This window comes from Colius striatus, chromosome 23 (genome assembly GCF_028858725.1).
Source record: "Colius striatus isolate bColStr4 chromosome 23, bColStr4.1.hap1, whole genome shotgun sequence".
In the NCBI taxonomy this organism is placed as follows: Eukaryota; Metazoa; Chordata; class Aves; order Coliiformes; family Coliidae; genus Colius; species Colius striatus.
In genome coordinates this window covers 3918869-3934387 of record NC_084781.1, presented here as the reverse complement: position 1 = coordinate 3934387, position 15519 = coordinate 3918869, and the positions used below count along the sequence as shown (strand labels likewise).

At 42.9% G+C, this 15519-nt stretch overlaps 1 protein-coding gene across 1 annotated transcript in view; it reads right to left on the bottom strand.

Annotated features, from left to right (window-relative positions):
- Positions 1-15519, bottom strand: part of CLMP (CXADR like membrane protein) — a 38365-nt gene that overhangs the window by 8473 nt on the left and 14373 nt on the right. The window contains exon 2 of the mRNA XM_010200351.2: positions 613-770. Within this exon, the coding sequence (XP_010198653.2) occupies positions 613-770 (158 nt within the window). The remainder of the gene's footprint in view (positions 1-612; positions 771-15519) is intronic.

The window sequence follows — 15519 nt, the reverse complement described above, 5'->3', positions numbered from 1 at the left end:
ACAAATCAAAGCATTTCCAGAAAGTGCAGAGTGAGGATCTGCAGGGTTAAGTGACTTGCCAAGGGTCACGACAGGGTAGAAAAGTAAACCTGGATTTCAAGCCTGAGACTGACACATAAACTGTATTTATGCCAGAGATTCACACTGGAGCATGAATACTGGTGTCAAAATAGACATCAGCTTACACCAGGATATCTAAAACCAGTCTTTGATTTTGGCTCACTTAAGTTACTGCAGATCTGATTTTTTTCAAGCACTACTTTTTTTTTTCCCCTGAAACCAAGATTCCAAAAACTGGGCCTATGAAACCCCCAAGGTCATTTTTGAAAACCTGAAGGGCAACTGTGAAGTTTATCTAGTGATGATGGGTTATATAACAGCGTTGGTTTAAAGAAAACTTGACTGTAACACAACCTGTTCTGAGACAGCAATGTGGGAGTATCAAATAACTTTTATACCTACAAAAAGCAGCTGTGCTTTCCAAACACTGCTCACTTCATCAGAATAACTTGCAAAGATCATCACACAGGTCTCTTTAAATCAATGGCTGCTGCTGTCAATACAGAAAATAAGATGATCTTCTCAGCAGAAGCCAATCCTGGCTGGACCTACCGCTTTTTGTACAGTTTCAGAAATGTGCAGCAGCCACTCAATATCCAAGCTCCCTTGCTCCAGGAGGCCCAAGCGGTGGTGGCAGGGCAAAGTCACGTTTTCTTCAGCCACTCTCTTAAATTCAGTCTGAGCCTCAGACAGCCAAGCAGAGCAGGAAGCTGAAAGACAGATACTAGTGGTCAGAAGCCAGGCTTAAGGGTGTAGCTCTGCACTGACAAAGTGTTGCCAGCTTAGGTTTCCCTGGCTCCTTCCTCATTTGCTCGACAGCATCATATAAAACCCAACAGCTTGGCTTCTTGGACAGACTGAGCTGATTAGAGGAGACATCTATACATGCACAGGCAGTTAGTTTCACACTAATATCTAAGCATGAAGAACAGATGGCTTCACACCCCAGAGCTGTCAATAATAAAGTTGCACCCACATCCTGTATATACTCAACATTTCAAATCATCTCCTTGGTTTTGCCTTCACCTTTTCTTACCTGATTTCATAAGCACTATTTCTACCCAGAAGACCTTCAGAGGCCATGGCTTTTTTCCTATGTCACTCTGACAAGGCTTGGAGTCTCTTCCCTGACACTGGATAATGAGGTCTCTTCGAATAGGAACATGAAAAAAAAATCCCAAGTTGACACAAACGGTTTGTCAGGGTTTGTGGTATTTAAAAAAAAAAGACGAAATTGCCAGGCTGAGCCCCTAGAGGGAAGCAGAGCCTTTGAAATGGGAGCCAGTAAGCTAAAACGCAGGGTAACTCCCAGGTTTTTACCTGGGTCACATCAGTCACTGAGGCTCAGGCTTTCCCAGTTTCTTTCTGTGCTGCATCAAAATCGGGCAAAGCCAAAACTCGACCTCATCTTCAACTTTTGAGACCATGTAGACTCGCTAGAGTAAGTTAAACTCAATTAAAACTGACCCAAACAATGAAAATACGGACAATTTAAGTCCATACAATTTAGGTGTTTGGGTCAGGAACCTCCAAGGTCTACTAAAACACTGCATTACAAAAAAATCCCAACCGAGTTTCCCTGGGGATTTCTAGGGCACAAATACCATCTGCCTTTTATGTATGAATCTTTGGAGTGCAATTGGGTTGTTCTTAAGTTTTGCTGTGCAAGAGGAAAGCCCCCAAGCGTATTTCTTTCCCCCTGCGAAACGAAGTGAGATGAAATATCCTGCCTCTCGGGCCAGTTATGGTGAAACTGATGAAAACTGAGAGTTGGCAGCACTAAGAAGTCACATGTGTGATGGAACACACAATCCTGTGGTTACATAGGAAGATTACTGGCAAGAGCATAAGAAGCTCTAGCTACGTAGGCTGAATTTGTTCCTATACTTGTATTTAAACAGTGGATCTTTAGCCTTTAAGAGGGGGGAAAAAAACCCTCTCGAACAGCAAAACTCATCCAAGGAAAAATAGCATCCAACATGACACATCCTCAGCTTTTTCTGTTTCTTGACTAACATTGGTTTTAGAAAATTCCTTCTGTTCCTGCTCCCATTCTCAGGTCTGCCTCTGAGTTGTTAGCATGCCATCCCTCAGCTCCCAAGCTCCTGCTATTTAATCAATACTTGCTAAGCCATCTAGTCCCTGCATGCACACAAATAAACACCCAGAATTCTAAGACAGGTGAAGTGTGAGAGAGGATCAAGCTCTCCTCCCCTACACAGATCTCTGTGTGAATCGATGAGAGTGAAAGCTCCTTTTCAGCCACATTAGCTGCTTTCTTTAAAGGGAAAATTAATCCAGTTTATCACTGGATTCACTAACCTCCAAGCTCCATCTGCCAAATACAATTATACATTCTGCCTAAGAGGAACTCTGCTTTCTCCCACAGCCCACACTGCTGCAGGCTGCCTTCATTAACACGCTGACACTCCCTAGATGACTGATCAATAAGTTTAATTTGGGCACCACAATAGTGAGCATTTACATAACATTTGAAACGTTTCCCAAGTCCTGTGCCAGAGGTTTTGTGCACACCTCACAGGGTATTCTACACTTTAAAATGTAGTCAGAATCATAGAATCCTTAAGGTTGGGAAAGACCTTTGAGATCATCAAGCTCAACCACCAACCTCACACTGCCAGGCCCATCAGTAAACTAAACCATACATGTAGTCAAAAGGAAGCTCAAAACCATAGCTTCACAGAGTACCCAACAGAGGAAATTCAGACAAACTCAGTGTTCCATGTGAAGCAAGCTCCTGCCTTTCAACAGTTGGAGTAGTTGAGTCTCACGGGAGCAAGCAGTGATTAAATGGCCATTCACCTTTAGGTATGTGCTGCAATTTACAGTATGTGCCTCAGAAAGAAGAAGGAACTAGAAAACCTATCCAAGTGCCCTCTAGGTTATTTTTAGTGTTTGATTATTCAACAAAGAATAAACGTCCTACAGGCAGATGGCTCCATCTTTCCCCCTTGGCCAGCTCCACTACACAATAGATGAAAACAATAGATGATTTTCCCAGCAGTGGGATCCCAGAGTCTCACCACATACATGCAGGCTCCGTAGTTCTTACCCAAGAAACCCACTTGCCCTTGCCACATCCTGCATGTGGCCCTCGATGTTGCAAAGAGCAATTTGGGAATTGCTGCTTTCAGCTTTACTCAGCCTATATCCCACGACTCCAGGAGGAGGGAGGTTTGTTTTTCCTGCAGAGCAGGAATCCTCAGCTTATTGCGACTGCAGCGTTTTGAAATCATTGGCCCTGGGCCTGAAAGAGTGTTGGGTGCAGTGCCAAGCTTGCTGACACACCACAGGCCATGTAATGTTCTGTATTTGGGGGGAGGAGACTATTGTAATGCTGAAATGTTCACTCTATTGTTCAGAAGACAATAACTCACCCAACACCCTGCAGACAAGGGAGAAAGATTGTCCTCTATCTCACACTGATGTTTTATATATCCAAGAAACGCTGGGCAACAAATACTTTAAGCAATACCAAACCTAAGACAGTATCCAAACAGCATAAGCACAGATTTACCAGGGGAAAGGCACAGATTGGGGCACAAAAAGGGTCTCTTAATCCTCTCAAGAACAGACCCTTCTGCCTTCTACCCTGAGCAGAATGGAAAGAGAGTAAAATGTGGATTATACCCTGCATCCTTCTCATGCAAAGGTGTCAGTCAGAGCAACTCCCAGAAGTCCTTTCCAAGTTTTAAAGGACTATTGATTTGGAATACATACTGTCAAAGGGTTTGATTTTCAGAGACATCAGCCCTTGGAAATGGATGTAGAGGGAAGGAACCGCCTTCTGTGCAATGCAGCAAGTGCTGGGCAAACTGGGACGGTGTGTAGCCTCAGCACAGACTATGATCATCCAAAGTAGTGTTTTTCAGGTCTGAATCCTTAACATGATCACACATGTTCTCATATACACACTATGATGAAGCTCTGTTTATTTTCCTGCCCATCCAATAACATTTGTGCATATCCATATACACCCAACATCAAAGATCCATAAACATACAGGCAGAATCAAAGTGAAAATGAAAGTTTTGCTGACATTATTATTGGTAGGCAAATTCATGTGCTAAAAGCTAAAGAGCTTCCAGACTTAAATCTTTCATTAGGTTCAGAAGAAGGTTTCAATTAGGGAGCAATGCTAAATAAAGATCATGCTTTTAAAAAGTAATAAGCTGTGCTATATCACTTAACTGCTGGAATTAGGAGGAACAGCCTTGAAAAGATTCAGAGAACTGAGATAAAAGAAGTCCATAATGATGGTCTGTGAACTTGTCTCAGACCACACCTGCACCAAGTTCATTTAAGATGCAAATACCCAAAATGGGTCTTGAACAATTTCAGCTGCTCCAGGAATGTCTGTGAAGTTTATTCTTCAGCTGCACTTTGTGTAATTTCTTCTGGTTTTTCCAAGATGGCCTTTGCAACAGACTATTCCAAGACACTGATGTCCATGGAAGAGAAATGCAATCTGTAATATTCCTGCAGCTAGAGATATCCTGTGCCAGCAGCAGCCAGAGGGAAGTGACTCAAGAAGCAGCTCAAATCTGCCACTGAGGAAAACTTTGTTCAATAGAACAGCAAAAGCAGGAATTAGGATGGTAGCTCTGCAGTTTATAGCACTGTCTGGACAATTTCCATTTCACCTGTGATAGGTGCTCTATCTGCTTTTGTTCATTAATATCAAAATGTTTCCTGGATGAAAGTGTGACATGAACAGTGAATGGACACTGTTGTCAAGGTGCATCACATCCTTTCTGAAAGAAAGGAGAACAGTTCCCTACAGACAACTTCTCAAGTGTAACCAATAATAACCAATTTTGTGGCCTAATTTTGAGCCCTCCTTGGGATACTCTTCATTATTTTTACATCTGTGTGATTATCATAGCTAGAAATGGGGTCTTTCTGAGCAGGAAGCTTTGGTCCTGCAAGTAGCACACACATTCTTCTCAAGTAGGCTGTTGGATTAAAACCCACCTCAGTACATCTGACAGTCCCATGCTCTAGTTGGTCTCAGCTAGATCTGCAGGCTGAACTGCTTGTAGAAGTACTTCATTTCTGTCAAAATGATCCAAATTAACCAAAACTTAAACAGTTTAGCCCAAAGAGAATCAATCTCCCCAGAATTATTCAGGCTCGTAGCGTTCCTCTAGCTGAATAATCCTGCACATTTGACTCACTCATTTTTGTGTTAAAAACATTTATCCCTCTCAGGAAACTGTTTGAAAACAGAGGATGTCTAAATTGGATATATACAAGAATAATATGTTTGAGAGTTAAAAACAAGAAGCCCAAGACAGCCTGACATGTTGCAACTTTGAACCACTCCTTCACGCCAGGAATTTAAGACATTTCACATCTGTTAAGAGTTTGATCTCGCTGCAGTCTTGCAGGAGATGATTTACTAAGCTTCTTTATGGAAAAGCAAAAGCCTGCCCCTAATTCTGACCAGTGGTAATGAGCATTTTGCATTAAGCAAGTGTAGAATTTTACAGGCCTAAATAGGAAGCCCATAACTGCTTTTATGGTCAAAGAACTACGTCTTGAGTAAAACTTTGAGATGCTTGAGTGACTTGGAAGCTCAAATGAGCGAAGTGCTGAAGACACTAAAGAAACTAGTTCTACAGTTAAGTATTTAAGGCTCATCAAGCCTTAAAATTAAGCTCTCTATTGAGAAACCAAACATTCCCCCCCATACTGTTCAGTCATGATGACAGACACATGCACATTGAGGCTTTTATCTCCCCTTTGACTCTCTCCCCCAGTTTCTGCTGTGGATAAACCAAGACAGTGGATAGCTATGTCGGTTCACTCGAGTTGTACTGAGAACCCACAAGGTCAACACCCCCTGCTCACCCTCAGACCACACTAGCCCTAACAGTTAGTTACCCTGACAGCATTTTAAGCCAAAATAAATATAAAACGGTGTCTTCTTACAGACAGCTATTTTGCATTCCTTGCACAAGGGGAGAGAAGCTGGGGGCGGCCAAAGTCTCCTAAGGATAATCAACTCAGCCAAGGCTGTGCTCTGGGACATCTGCTTTCTGTGTTCCTTGGCTGGCAGAGACATAAAGGCCAAAGGTTGCCTTCTCCCAAGAGCTCGAGTGCTCCAAGTGACCAAGACCCAGCCCCCAGTGCGTGCTGCCTGCAGCCTGCTCCCCTCTGCCTCCCTTTGATTTCAGGAATTTGGTTGTGAAGCAAAAGCATCTCCAGTAAGAAAAATGTGAGCTAACAGTCAGCTCCCGCAGGAACAGGCTAGCTGTGTTAAAATAAAGAGGTCAGCCTCCCCCCATGCATACCCACATAGCATTGCTGAGGCTCTCTGTAATCTGAACCACATGTGCTTGGGGCTGAGGTTTGAGGAGGCTGTTAAAACAGAAAGGAAAGGGGAAGAGTCCTGCATGTTGCTGAGTTTCCAAGTTGGTGACGTGAAGCATTTGGAATTGAAACTGCTGAGGAGCTAGGAAGGCCCAAGGAGAACTGAAAAAGCAATGTTTCACACAGCAAAGCCTCTCATTTTTAGGTTTGCAACAACTAAAGCAAGTGTGCAGGAGAGGGATAGAATTTGTCTGGTGATAGAGGCTCCTACCAACAGGATCATCACTGTCTTTCACAAGCATAGTCAGGAGCTGGCCAAAATCTTTCCCTGGGCAGCCTTGGATGAGCCAGGGAAGTGATCTATGCTGTTCACAGCACCACTGCAGTGCACATGGGGTGTGTCTAAATGCACTGTTACCTTCTTTCACACTCTCCTTAGGAATGAGTGAGATGGTTCCCCCAGTGCAGGTCTGGGTCTCTCAAATAGCCCCAGCAGCAAGGATGCTATATATTCCCTGAGGAAAACTCAGGGCTTCTCCTCTAGATTAAAGAGATGGAAGACTGATCCTCCAGTACCCAGTGAGTACACAGAATCTCAGGATCTTGCCTAAACATTCCTATTATCAAGAGGTAAATTCTACCCTTCAAAATGGCAGCATGAAGTTTGCCTTCAGCAACAACACAGACACTAATGAATCCAAAGCCTGGAGAGACATTGGAATATTGGGAAAACATTTAAGCTTCCCATTAGCTGAGGATCTTCACTGGCAGCCATGTACTGCTGCTGGCCTTTTTTTTTCCATTGCATTTTTAAATCAAATACAAGCAGGAGATTCTGGGCTTACATCCCTGGAGACCAGAGAACAGAAAACAAGACATCAGAGCTGCATCTTCCTATTTAATGGTTCACAGAGTGTTTGTCCTGAGGAATGTGTGAAGTCCCTTAGCCTTTAGCCCAGACAATTTTATCAGTAAAACAGTCCAGGTGTCTTCTGTTTACAGTAACACAGCTCAGCTAAACCTTTCAGTAATGCAGCTGGTGATTTCAAGCTGTGTATGCTAGACCTTACAGAGAGCTTGTCAGTATATATCACAGATTCCTTGGGGCTGAAGCACCTAGGGCTGTCTGATACTCCCTTTCTCTGCAAGCATTTCTGGGCTGCCTTGTGTACCTTAGAGCTTTGTACTGAAAGCAAGAGAACAAGACATTCCTCTCTTAAACAACAGGAATTTCACTCCTTTTGCCTGGTTTCAAATGAGGCTTGAAAGTCTGAGAACAAAGCAGGTTTCAACAACAATTTCTAGGGTGTCTTCTGTCTGAGAAGTTTGCTTTGGCCTCAGTCTTCCAGGGAGCCTATTGTTGCTGTCAGTTCACAGACACAAAAATTAAGGCATACTGAAATGAAGTTATCTGCCCAAGGCAGACACCAGGCAGAATCCAGAATACAAACAAAAAGAGACAGCCACAACACCAAGTTCAAAATAGTATTTGTCCATTGGATCTTTCTCCACCAATTTCAAAACCCAAGGAATAGGTTGCATTAGCTGAAGTAACTCTGAAAGTCAGGGAAAGAGGAATAGACTTGAGAGGTTGATAAAGATTCCCAAGAAAGTAATTCTTTTACTGTGGATTCCCTCTATCTTTTTTCTCTTGGCATCAAAGAGTAACATGTTAACCAGAAAGCACTGAACTGATGGTGCTTTTCCACTGCTTTTGGTCATAGAAATACAGCTTGTTTTAAGCTTGCCAAAAAAAAGTACCAAGAAACCCAGAACATATCCAAAACTAAACCTCATGCCTTTCTGCATCTGACTCTCACATATTTTCCACAAAGGCTGAGGTGGTTTTAAGGTAGAAGCCTCAGTCCATGGTCAGCACATCCATGTTACCTCAATGAGATGTTCAGCTGCATCCTCAGAATGGCACATAACACAGTAGAACATCTCACTTATCCACCACAAACACTACTAATATGATACAAAAATGAATGCCTAATGTATTAGCACTCTGTCACTTTTCATATTCTTATATTCACTCCATCTCAAATCCTCAGCTACAGCTTTCCCTGAGGCAGAAAATGAACAGCAGCAGCAGCTCCTCCCCATCAGCCCCATAAGTCTTGTGAAAGAGACATATTAAACTCTGCAACACTTCTGAGAAGCACACGAGGCGCAGTCTTCTGGTCTGAGAACAGGACCAGGAACAACACCAGCTTAACTCTGTAAGACTTATGTTACAGACACTGCCCACACAGCTGCCTGCAGCTGCTCTCTCACCAGTGCTATAATAGTTAGGATCAATTACTTTGTATTTTCTGAACCCATCAGAAGTTAGAAAATTGAAGAAATCTCATTCTCTTAATCCTCATCCTTGCACTAGCTACAGTATGAAACAAAGGAAAAAGGAGGATCAGGTCTTAATTATCTTATCACTATGATTCAGCTCTCTCCCTGCATGTTTCCTAGAGTTTGGCACAACAGCATACCAGCTGCAAGCTGACTCTGAGATCAGATACATCTTTCCCCTCATTTTTTCCCTCTGTTACCAGGAGTTACAGCATCTGGACATGTACACTAAGGTCTTAGACAAGCGGAGGTGGAGTTCTCTAACTCCAACTTTCCATATCACAGCTACAAACTGACCAAGTGGGGATTACCAAGGAATGCACACTGCCCTGTGAACACTGGAAGACGCTCACCTACTGCATTTTAGGGAGCTGGCATCACACAGACAACTCACCAAATCTTTACATGCTAAATCTGAATTAGCATTGTACTGAAGGAAGTCTGACCTTGCATTTGGTGAGGACTTGTGCTCAAAATGTTCTTGAGCTTCTTCCTAGTAACATTTACAAGCCAAAGACTAGACTGAATATTACACTCGTGAGAACTTGTGTTGCCTTTCAAATGGACAAGCATCATTTGGAAAGCATCCTCCCTTCAGAGAGACAGCTCTCCAACGTGGAACACAACAGCTATTTTCACTGACAACACTGCACAGCTGCTGCAAGTGATTCTCAAGAAAAGGACTGAGAATTTACACACAGGAAGGAAAGAAGTATTATTTAACACAAAACATGAATTCCTGCATATACTTTTTCCCAGTGACTGCTGGGAGCACAGCTGAACCTAAGGCATCCTCGTGCACTGACAGGGTGAAGTTGGAGGATTCCACTACCCACAGCATTACAGTGTGTGAGCTGAGGGCTGAAATCCAACTTCTGGACCCATTCCACTTGACAGCAGCCTACAATCCTAAAAAGGATATGACTATACAATAAAGTTACATTAATCAAGTTGATCAAGTGCTGCAAAGTAAGAAACAACATAAGAAAATGAAGAATTACTGATTTTTTTCTTCTGTGAAAGTTTAGGAACGTTTAAAAACAAGTGGAAAAGCATATTGTTTGTTTCCAGTTGTCTACTTGCTTCTAAACCCATGCTTCTTTCTTAATGGAGATATAGCAAAACCCTAGTCTTACTTTAAAAGTTCAAAGCATGTCTTAAGTTGCCATGTGAGATGTTTGGAAAAGGCAGAAGGACTAAACCAGAAAGTATATGCATATTGCTCCCTTCAGAAATAGGAATGTGCTCAAAGTACTGACTTTCCAAATCCAGTTTTAATTGGCTTCCAAACATGCAGGTGGAAAGACTAAACCAAAGCTTCAGTACTACTTGAGCCAAATAAAACCTGTCAACTGTTGGGGGGAGAACAAGGAGGGAAACTATTCCAGAGTTAAACAGCTCAGGATTTCAGAGCTGACTTAAGTACTTTACTTCTAATGGTCATATCAAAAAAACTGCCTCTGCAATGGGCATGAGATGGGTAAGGAAGCAGATTTTCTTCTCAGCTCACCACGGGACTGCAGTGCCAGCAGCTGAAATACATCTTACATATATTTTGCATGTTTGCAAATACCAAAGGCTCTGCAGAGCAACAAAGTCTGCAAAAGCCTTGGGCCATTGCTAGGGGAAACCCTGAATGAGAACATGCAAGCATCATACCGGCCAAATATTCCTGTGACCTTTGCACAAAAGAGCAATCTAGTTCTCCTGTGGCACTTGTCCCTTTCCTGAAGTGAGGGATGCCCTAAGTAAGACTGGAGAGGCTGAGCCCTTCACAAAAACAGGCATTGGGTACCAGCGTTCCAAGAGCAAAGCAGCCCTGTGAGAGCTACAAGCTCTGGTGAGCAAGCATAATGTTTCCAAGATGCTGAACAGGAAGAGGGATTCAGAAGGGGGAGGAGGGTAAAAAACAGGATCCAGGCAACAGTTGAAGAAATCTACTAATTGGATGTGAAAAGGTCAGGCATCTTATCAAGAAACATACTGCAAAGGTCAGGTGAAGTATACAGAACTAAGCCTAGGAGGAACAGGCAGCACACACGACAAGCTCCACTGCTGGGACTCTGCATTTCCACCCTCCTTTGCAGTATATCTAAGAGGTCTGACCAACTTAAAAGCATCACTGAACTTTTCCCATCTTTTCATTCAGACTGAAGACCCTACCACAGCTTGACCAACTGATTTCCTCAACATCATGAAGTGTTCCTATCAACAGCCTTGACTTACAAAGCAGGAGATGTTAAATGTTGTAAAGTGCTGGAGAACGGCTAGTGTGAGAACCAAAAATAAGATTACATTGCTCCTATCTTGTGGACAACTGTATTTTGGATTTTGTGGTGATCAGGATGTGTATGGATCACTTTCAGGGTCACTTTTAACACTGCTGTTGAAGGCAATCAACATCTGTAGAACTCCTGACCTCGGTTTCATCATAACTTCTTTAGAACTGCAGGACAGTGGAGGTCATAAGGGATGTCCTGAGGTGCCTTAGTCCAATGCCCTGCTCCAAGCAGGGACTCCAGTCCCTTAATCACCTTTGTGACCCTTATCTGGACTTACTCCAGAATATTTGTGTCAAACTGGAGTACACAAAACTGGGCACAATACTTGACATATGACCTCACCAGTGCTGCAGAGAGATGAAGGATCACCTCCCTTGACCTGCTACCTACGCTCCTGCTGATGCAGCCCACAATGCTGTTGCCCTTTGCTGTAAGGGCACATTTCTGACTCACATTCATATTGTCCCTCTAAACCCCAGGTAGTTTATCTGCAAAGGGAGATGGACACAAGTACCCCAGAGCTAGTGCAGGAATACAAGTGTTCCATGAAAACAAGGATCTCAGTGGGTCTGTACTGTCTGATGAGAAGTAATGGAGGAAAAATTTCTACTGACTGATTTGGGGGACTTGGCAGTGGGGAGTTCTCAAGAAATCCATCTCATCTTCCTGGTAGGAAGGCTCAAGCTAGAAAAAGACCTCAAGCCCTGATGTAGAAGTAAGGTTTCCTAGACATGCTGAAGCTTTTCCATGCCTCACTTCTGTCCTTTTCAATTTATGTTAAAAACCTGCATGCCTCAGGGATGCATATGTAAAGCTTACAGAGGGAACAACAAAGCTATAGAGAAATCAAAGCCAGACTTCTCAGAGGTGCACAAATGTGTAAGACACAATAGAGGAGCTCTAAAAAGAGGAATTCCAGTCTGATATTAGGAAAATCAGTTCACTATGTGAGCAGTCAACCACTGGAACACTGGCTCACAGACTCTGGAGTCAGAATCTTTGGAGCTATTCAAAACTTGACTGGCTGAATTTCTGATCAGCCTGATGTAAGCTGTCCCTGCTTTAAGCCAGAGACCCCCAGAAATCCCTTCTGATCTATACTGCTCTATAACAAGCTCTAAGACTTACAGGAGGTCAAGGACAGACCCATGAGACTCAAGTCTGCTCCCTAAGCCTTGGACCTTTCTGCTTCACTGCAACTTTTAGACTGCCCAGAAGAATAAGCATATAATGCTCCTCTCCCACTGCCTTGGCTACAGAGAAGGTCCTAAATGCCACAGTTTGGTTTCAGCCACCATGACACAAGCTGTGTACACAGCTGCTAGATCAGGGTGGTGGGGTCTTCCATGATTATGTCCATTGTAACGTCTGTCAGCCATCTGTCAGCCACATTTACAATAAACCCCATCTCTCCTAACATGTGTGGTCTGTGGGGATAACTGAGCACATCATTTATTTGATGAACTCAACCTCTTTTTACTGCTGACAGTATCTGTGAGCAGGTCACAGCTGCCTCCAGTTTCATGCCAGTACCAGTCTTTATTTTTCTCTCTACATGAGGGGAAAAAACAAGCTGCTGTAACTGATCAGATACATCACCTGAGCTTATTTCTTGATTGCCTGAACTTACAAGTAAAGATACCTATTTAACATTTGGTTTTCCCCAATACTTACTTGGGCAACACAAATTTATTTCCAAGTGCCAGAAAAAGAATGAAAATCATTCACTGACCACAGAAAGTGGCAGCAAAAAATAGGCAAAGCAAATGTGCTAAGGTAACAGTTCAATATTTGCATAGTATGTTATCCAGCAGTGCTCTGGTTTGGGGAACTGAAGGAAGAACTGGGGAGCTCAAACACTCCACTTTGCTTTGTCTCCATACTCTATTGGTGATCCCAGAAATGCAGATAAACCCAGGTGTGCAGGGAGGCACTCTCTCTCTCACAAAGCATGCTCTTCTGCAAGCTGAAATCATCTTATATTATTACAGTTGAGTGTTCCAATGAGTTAGTTTTTCATCAAACGTTCCCAGTATTCTTGATGCAAAACTGCCACAAAAAGCAGCTAAAATATTTGGCTAATCTCTGCAGTACTTGTGGGTTTTTGCTGGTTTGGCTTCTCTAGAAAAATCTATTTTCTTTAATAGGAGCTGACACAGCTTCTCTCCCCCTGCTTTAAGGCATTTTCAGTCAGAAGGAAGACTAGGTTAAAAAACACTACCCTGAACACTCTGGTCTTTCTCTGCTTCTCCGAGATGCTGCTCACCCTCAGATCCTTCAGTGAGGACATGCACTGCTGCAGGTGTCCAGCACCTCTGCAAACCAGCCAGCAAGACACTCTCAGTTGTAACTTGTTTGTAGTTTACCTTGCACATCCAGACACTCAAGCTTATCTATTACTCCTCAGGGACTTGAGTATCACCAAAGAGAAATGGAAAAGTGTAAAGACAAGGAAATGGTATATTCAATAAAGTGTCAGGTTTTTAATGTTAGGACTTTAACCAGTGGCAGTCAATTAATTAGTTCTGATTTCATAAGCAAAACCATCCATAACATGATCTTCCCACACTGGTACTCCAGTGATTTGTGTGCACTGTACAATGAAAAGGACAAAATCATGACCCTCATCCCCAACCTTCCCATGCCAAGATCTCAGAGCTCTTTTCACAGCCCCTTAGTGAAGCTCCTAAGTTTCATTGTTTCCTGTTAGCAAAGGAAAAAGATGTTGAAAGCTCAATTTTTCCCATAGATGACTAGAAAGACAACAACAAGCTCAGAAGGAATCAGTGTCAGAGTGGGGAATAAGATCTGCAGTTCACAAGGTGCATCCAACTTAAACTACACACTGGAAATATCTCTTGGCTGGCAGCTTGCAAAAGGCAGGAATTTCTCAGTGCTTCTAACCACAAGGCCAAGCTTTAACTCCAGCTAAATTAACTTAAACAGTCTTTTGGCTTCTTATAAAAGTTAAGATGCATCGAATCTCATGCAAGTTACCACTTGGTGAGTCAAAAAGAGGCCACAGAAAAAGGCTGCATGCCCACTGTGCCAGCCTTCAGAGACTGGCACCCTATAGAGACCACAATGGGGAAGGGGGGAAGAATCAGCTCATGTCTGCTCATTACTTCTCATTTCCAAATAGGACAGAAAGTGAAGCCAGCACACAGCTCAAGCTGCAAGGAGGTAGCTGGCTTCTTGCCCAATACATTGGTTCGTTTTTCTGAGGCCCCTTCAAGCTTCACATGGCTAAAAAAGGAAGTTGGGAAATGTTATGCTTGAAAAAAAACGAAATGCTGCATCTCTCCCTGTCACTCCCTGCCTGGAAGGAACATCTCTAGGTAAGCTTCAGCCACCCAAAGGAAGAGAGCAGCCTGTTATAATTACACCTGGCTCTTGCTTCATAAAGTAAGCATGGGAATAGTGACCAGCCATCAGCTATTCCTGACACTCATCATATTCCTGGCTCCTAAAGAACTTGTCTGTAAAATATAGGTGTCAGGTTATACCACATCCTCCCTAGCTCTTTGAGAAATTCCAGGTTGTGAAGAAAAACACTGTCAGTTTTTTACTTGGTGCTGGTGCCACAGGAGCAGAACTGGCAACTGAAACTGTTTCTTTCTGAACCTCTACCAAAATGAAATATTTTCCCATTCTTTCTAAAAAGGTAACAAAAAAAATCCCTATTCACACTGCAAGAGTCAGGTTTTCTTACAAGGCTTCTTCTGCCTGAAACTACCATAGAACAAAGGCTCCAGAAGAACTCCATCAGCTCTGCTGCTGACATCCCAGTGGTGCCTTCCATCTTCAGCCTCCTCTTGCTACTTAGGAAACCAATGCCACCAGTACTGTGTTGGTTTTGAGAACCTGACACTAGGTGACTGGATGGAGAAGAGAAAAGCCTTTACACTCCAAGCTACCAAGCAATGAATTCTGAGAAAAGCCCTTTCCCTCCCTTCCACAACTTTCGGGAGCGGTGGCTGCTGAAGGCAGTTACACAACCACTGCAGGAACCAAGAGGGAGAATGAATGTCAAAACTTGCTAAAACATGAACCCAGGAGCCTCAGTGGACTGAGTCTCTACCATCCATCAAACATGATTCATTTTAATGTCACAACACTTTAATGTCAATTACTGTTAATGTCACTGCTTCTTATTTACCAGCACAACCACATTTTGGAGCTGATAGGAGATTCCCCCAAAGAACTTTTAAGATCAAATAACTAAACAATCAAAAAGAAATGCCACAAATGCAAGCAGCAGCCTGGTGCCTCCCTGCTATTGTAAGGCTCTTGATGTGGTGGATCTATTTCAGAGTTGAGAAACAGAGCGTCTGAGGCTTTTATGTTTAGGGACAGATTACTACTCAGGAAAAAAATCCCCTCCACTCTTGTTTTTCTGACTACATAATTTGGCTAATTAAAGATGTCTATTTGACATGTGGCTCAATATTATTTACATTGGGCTAAGCCCTCAGACAAGGATATCTTTTGTTTA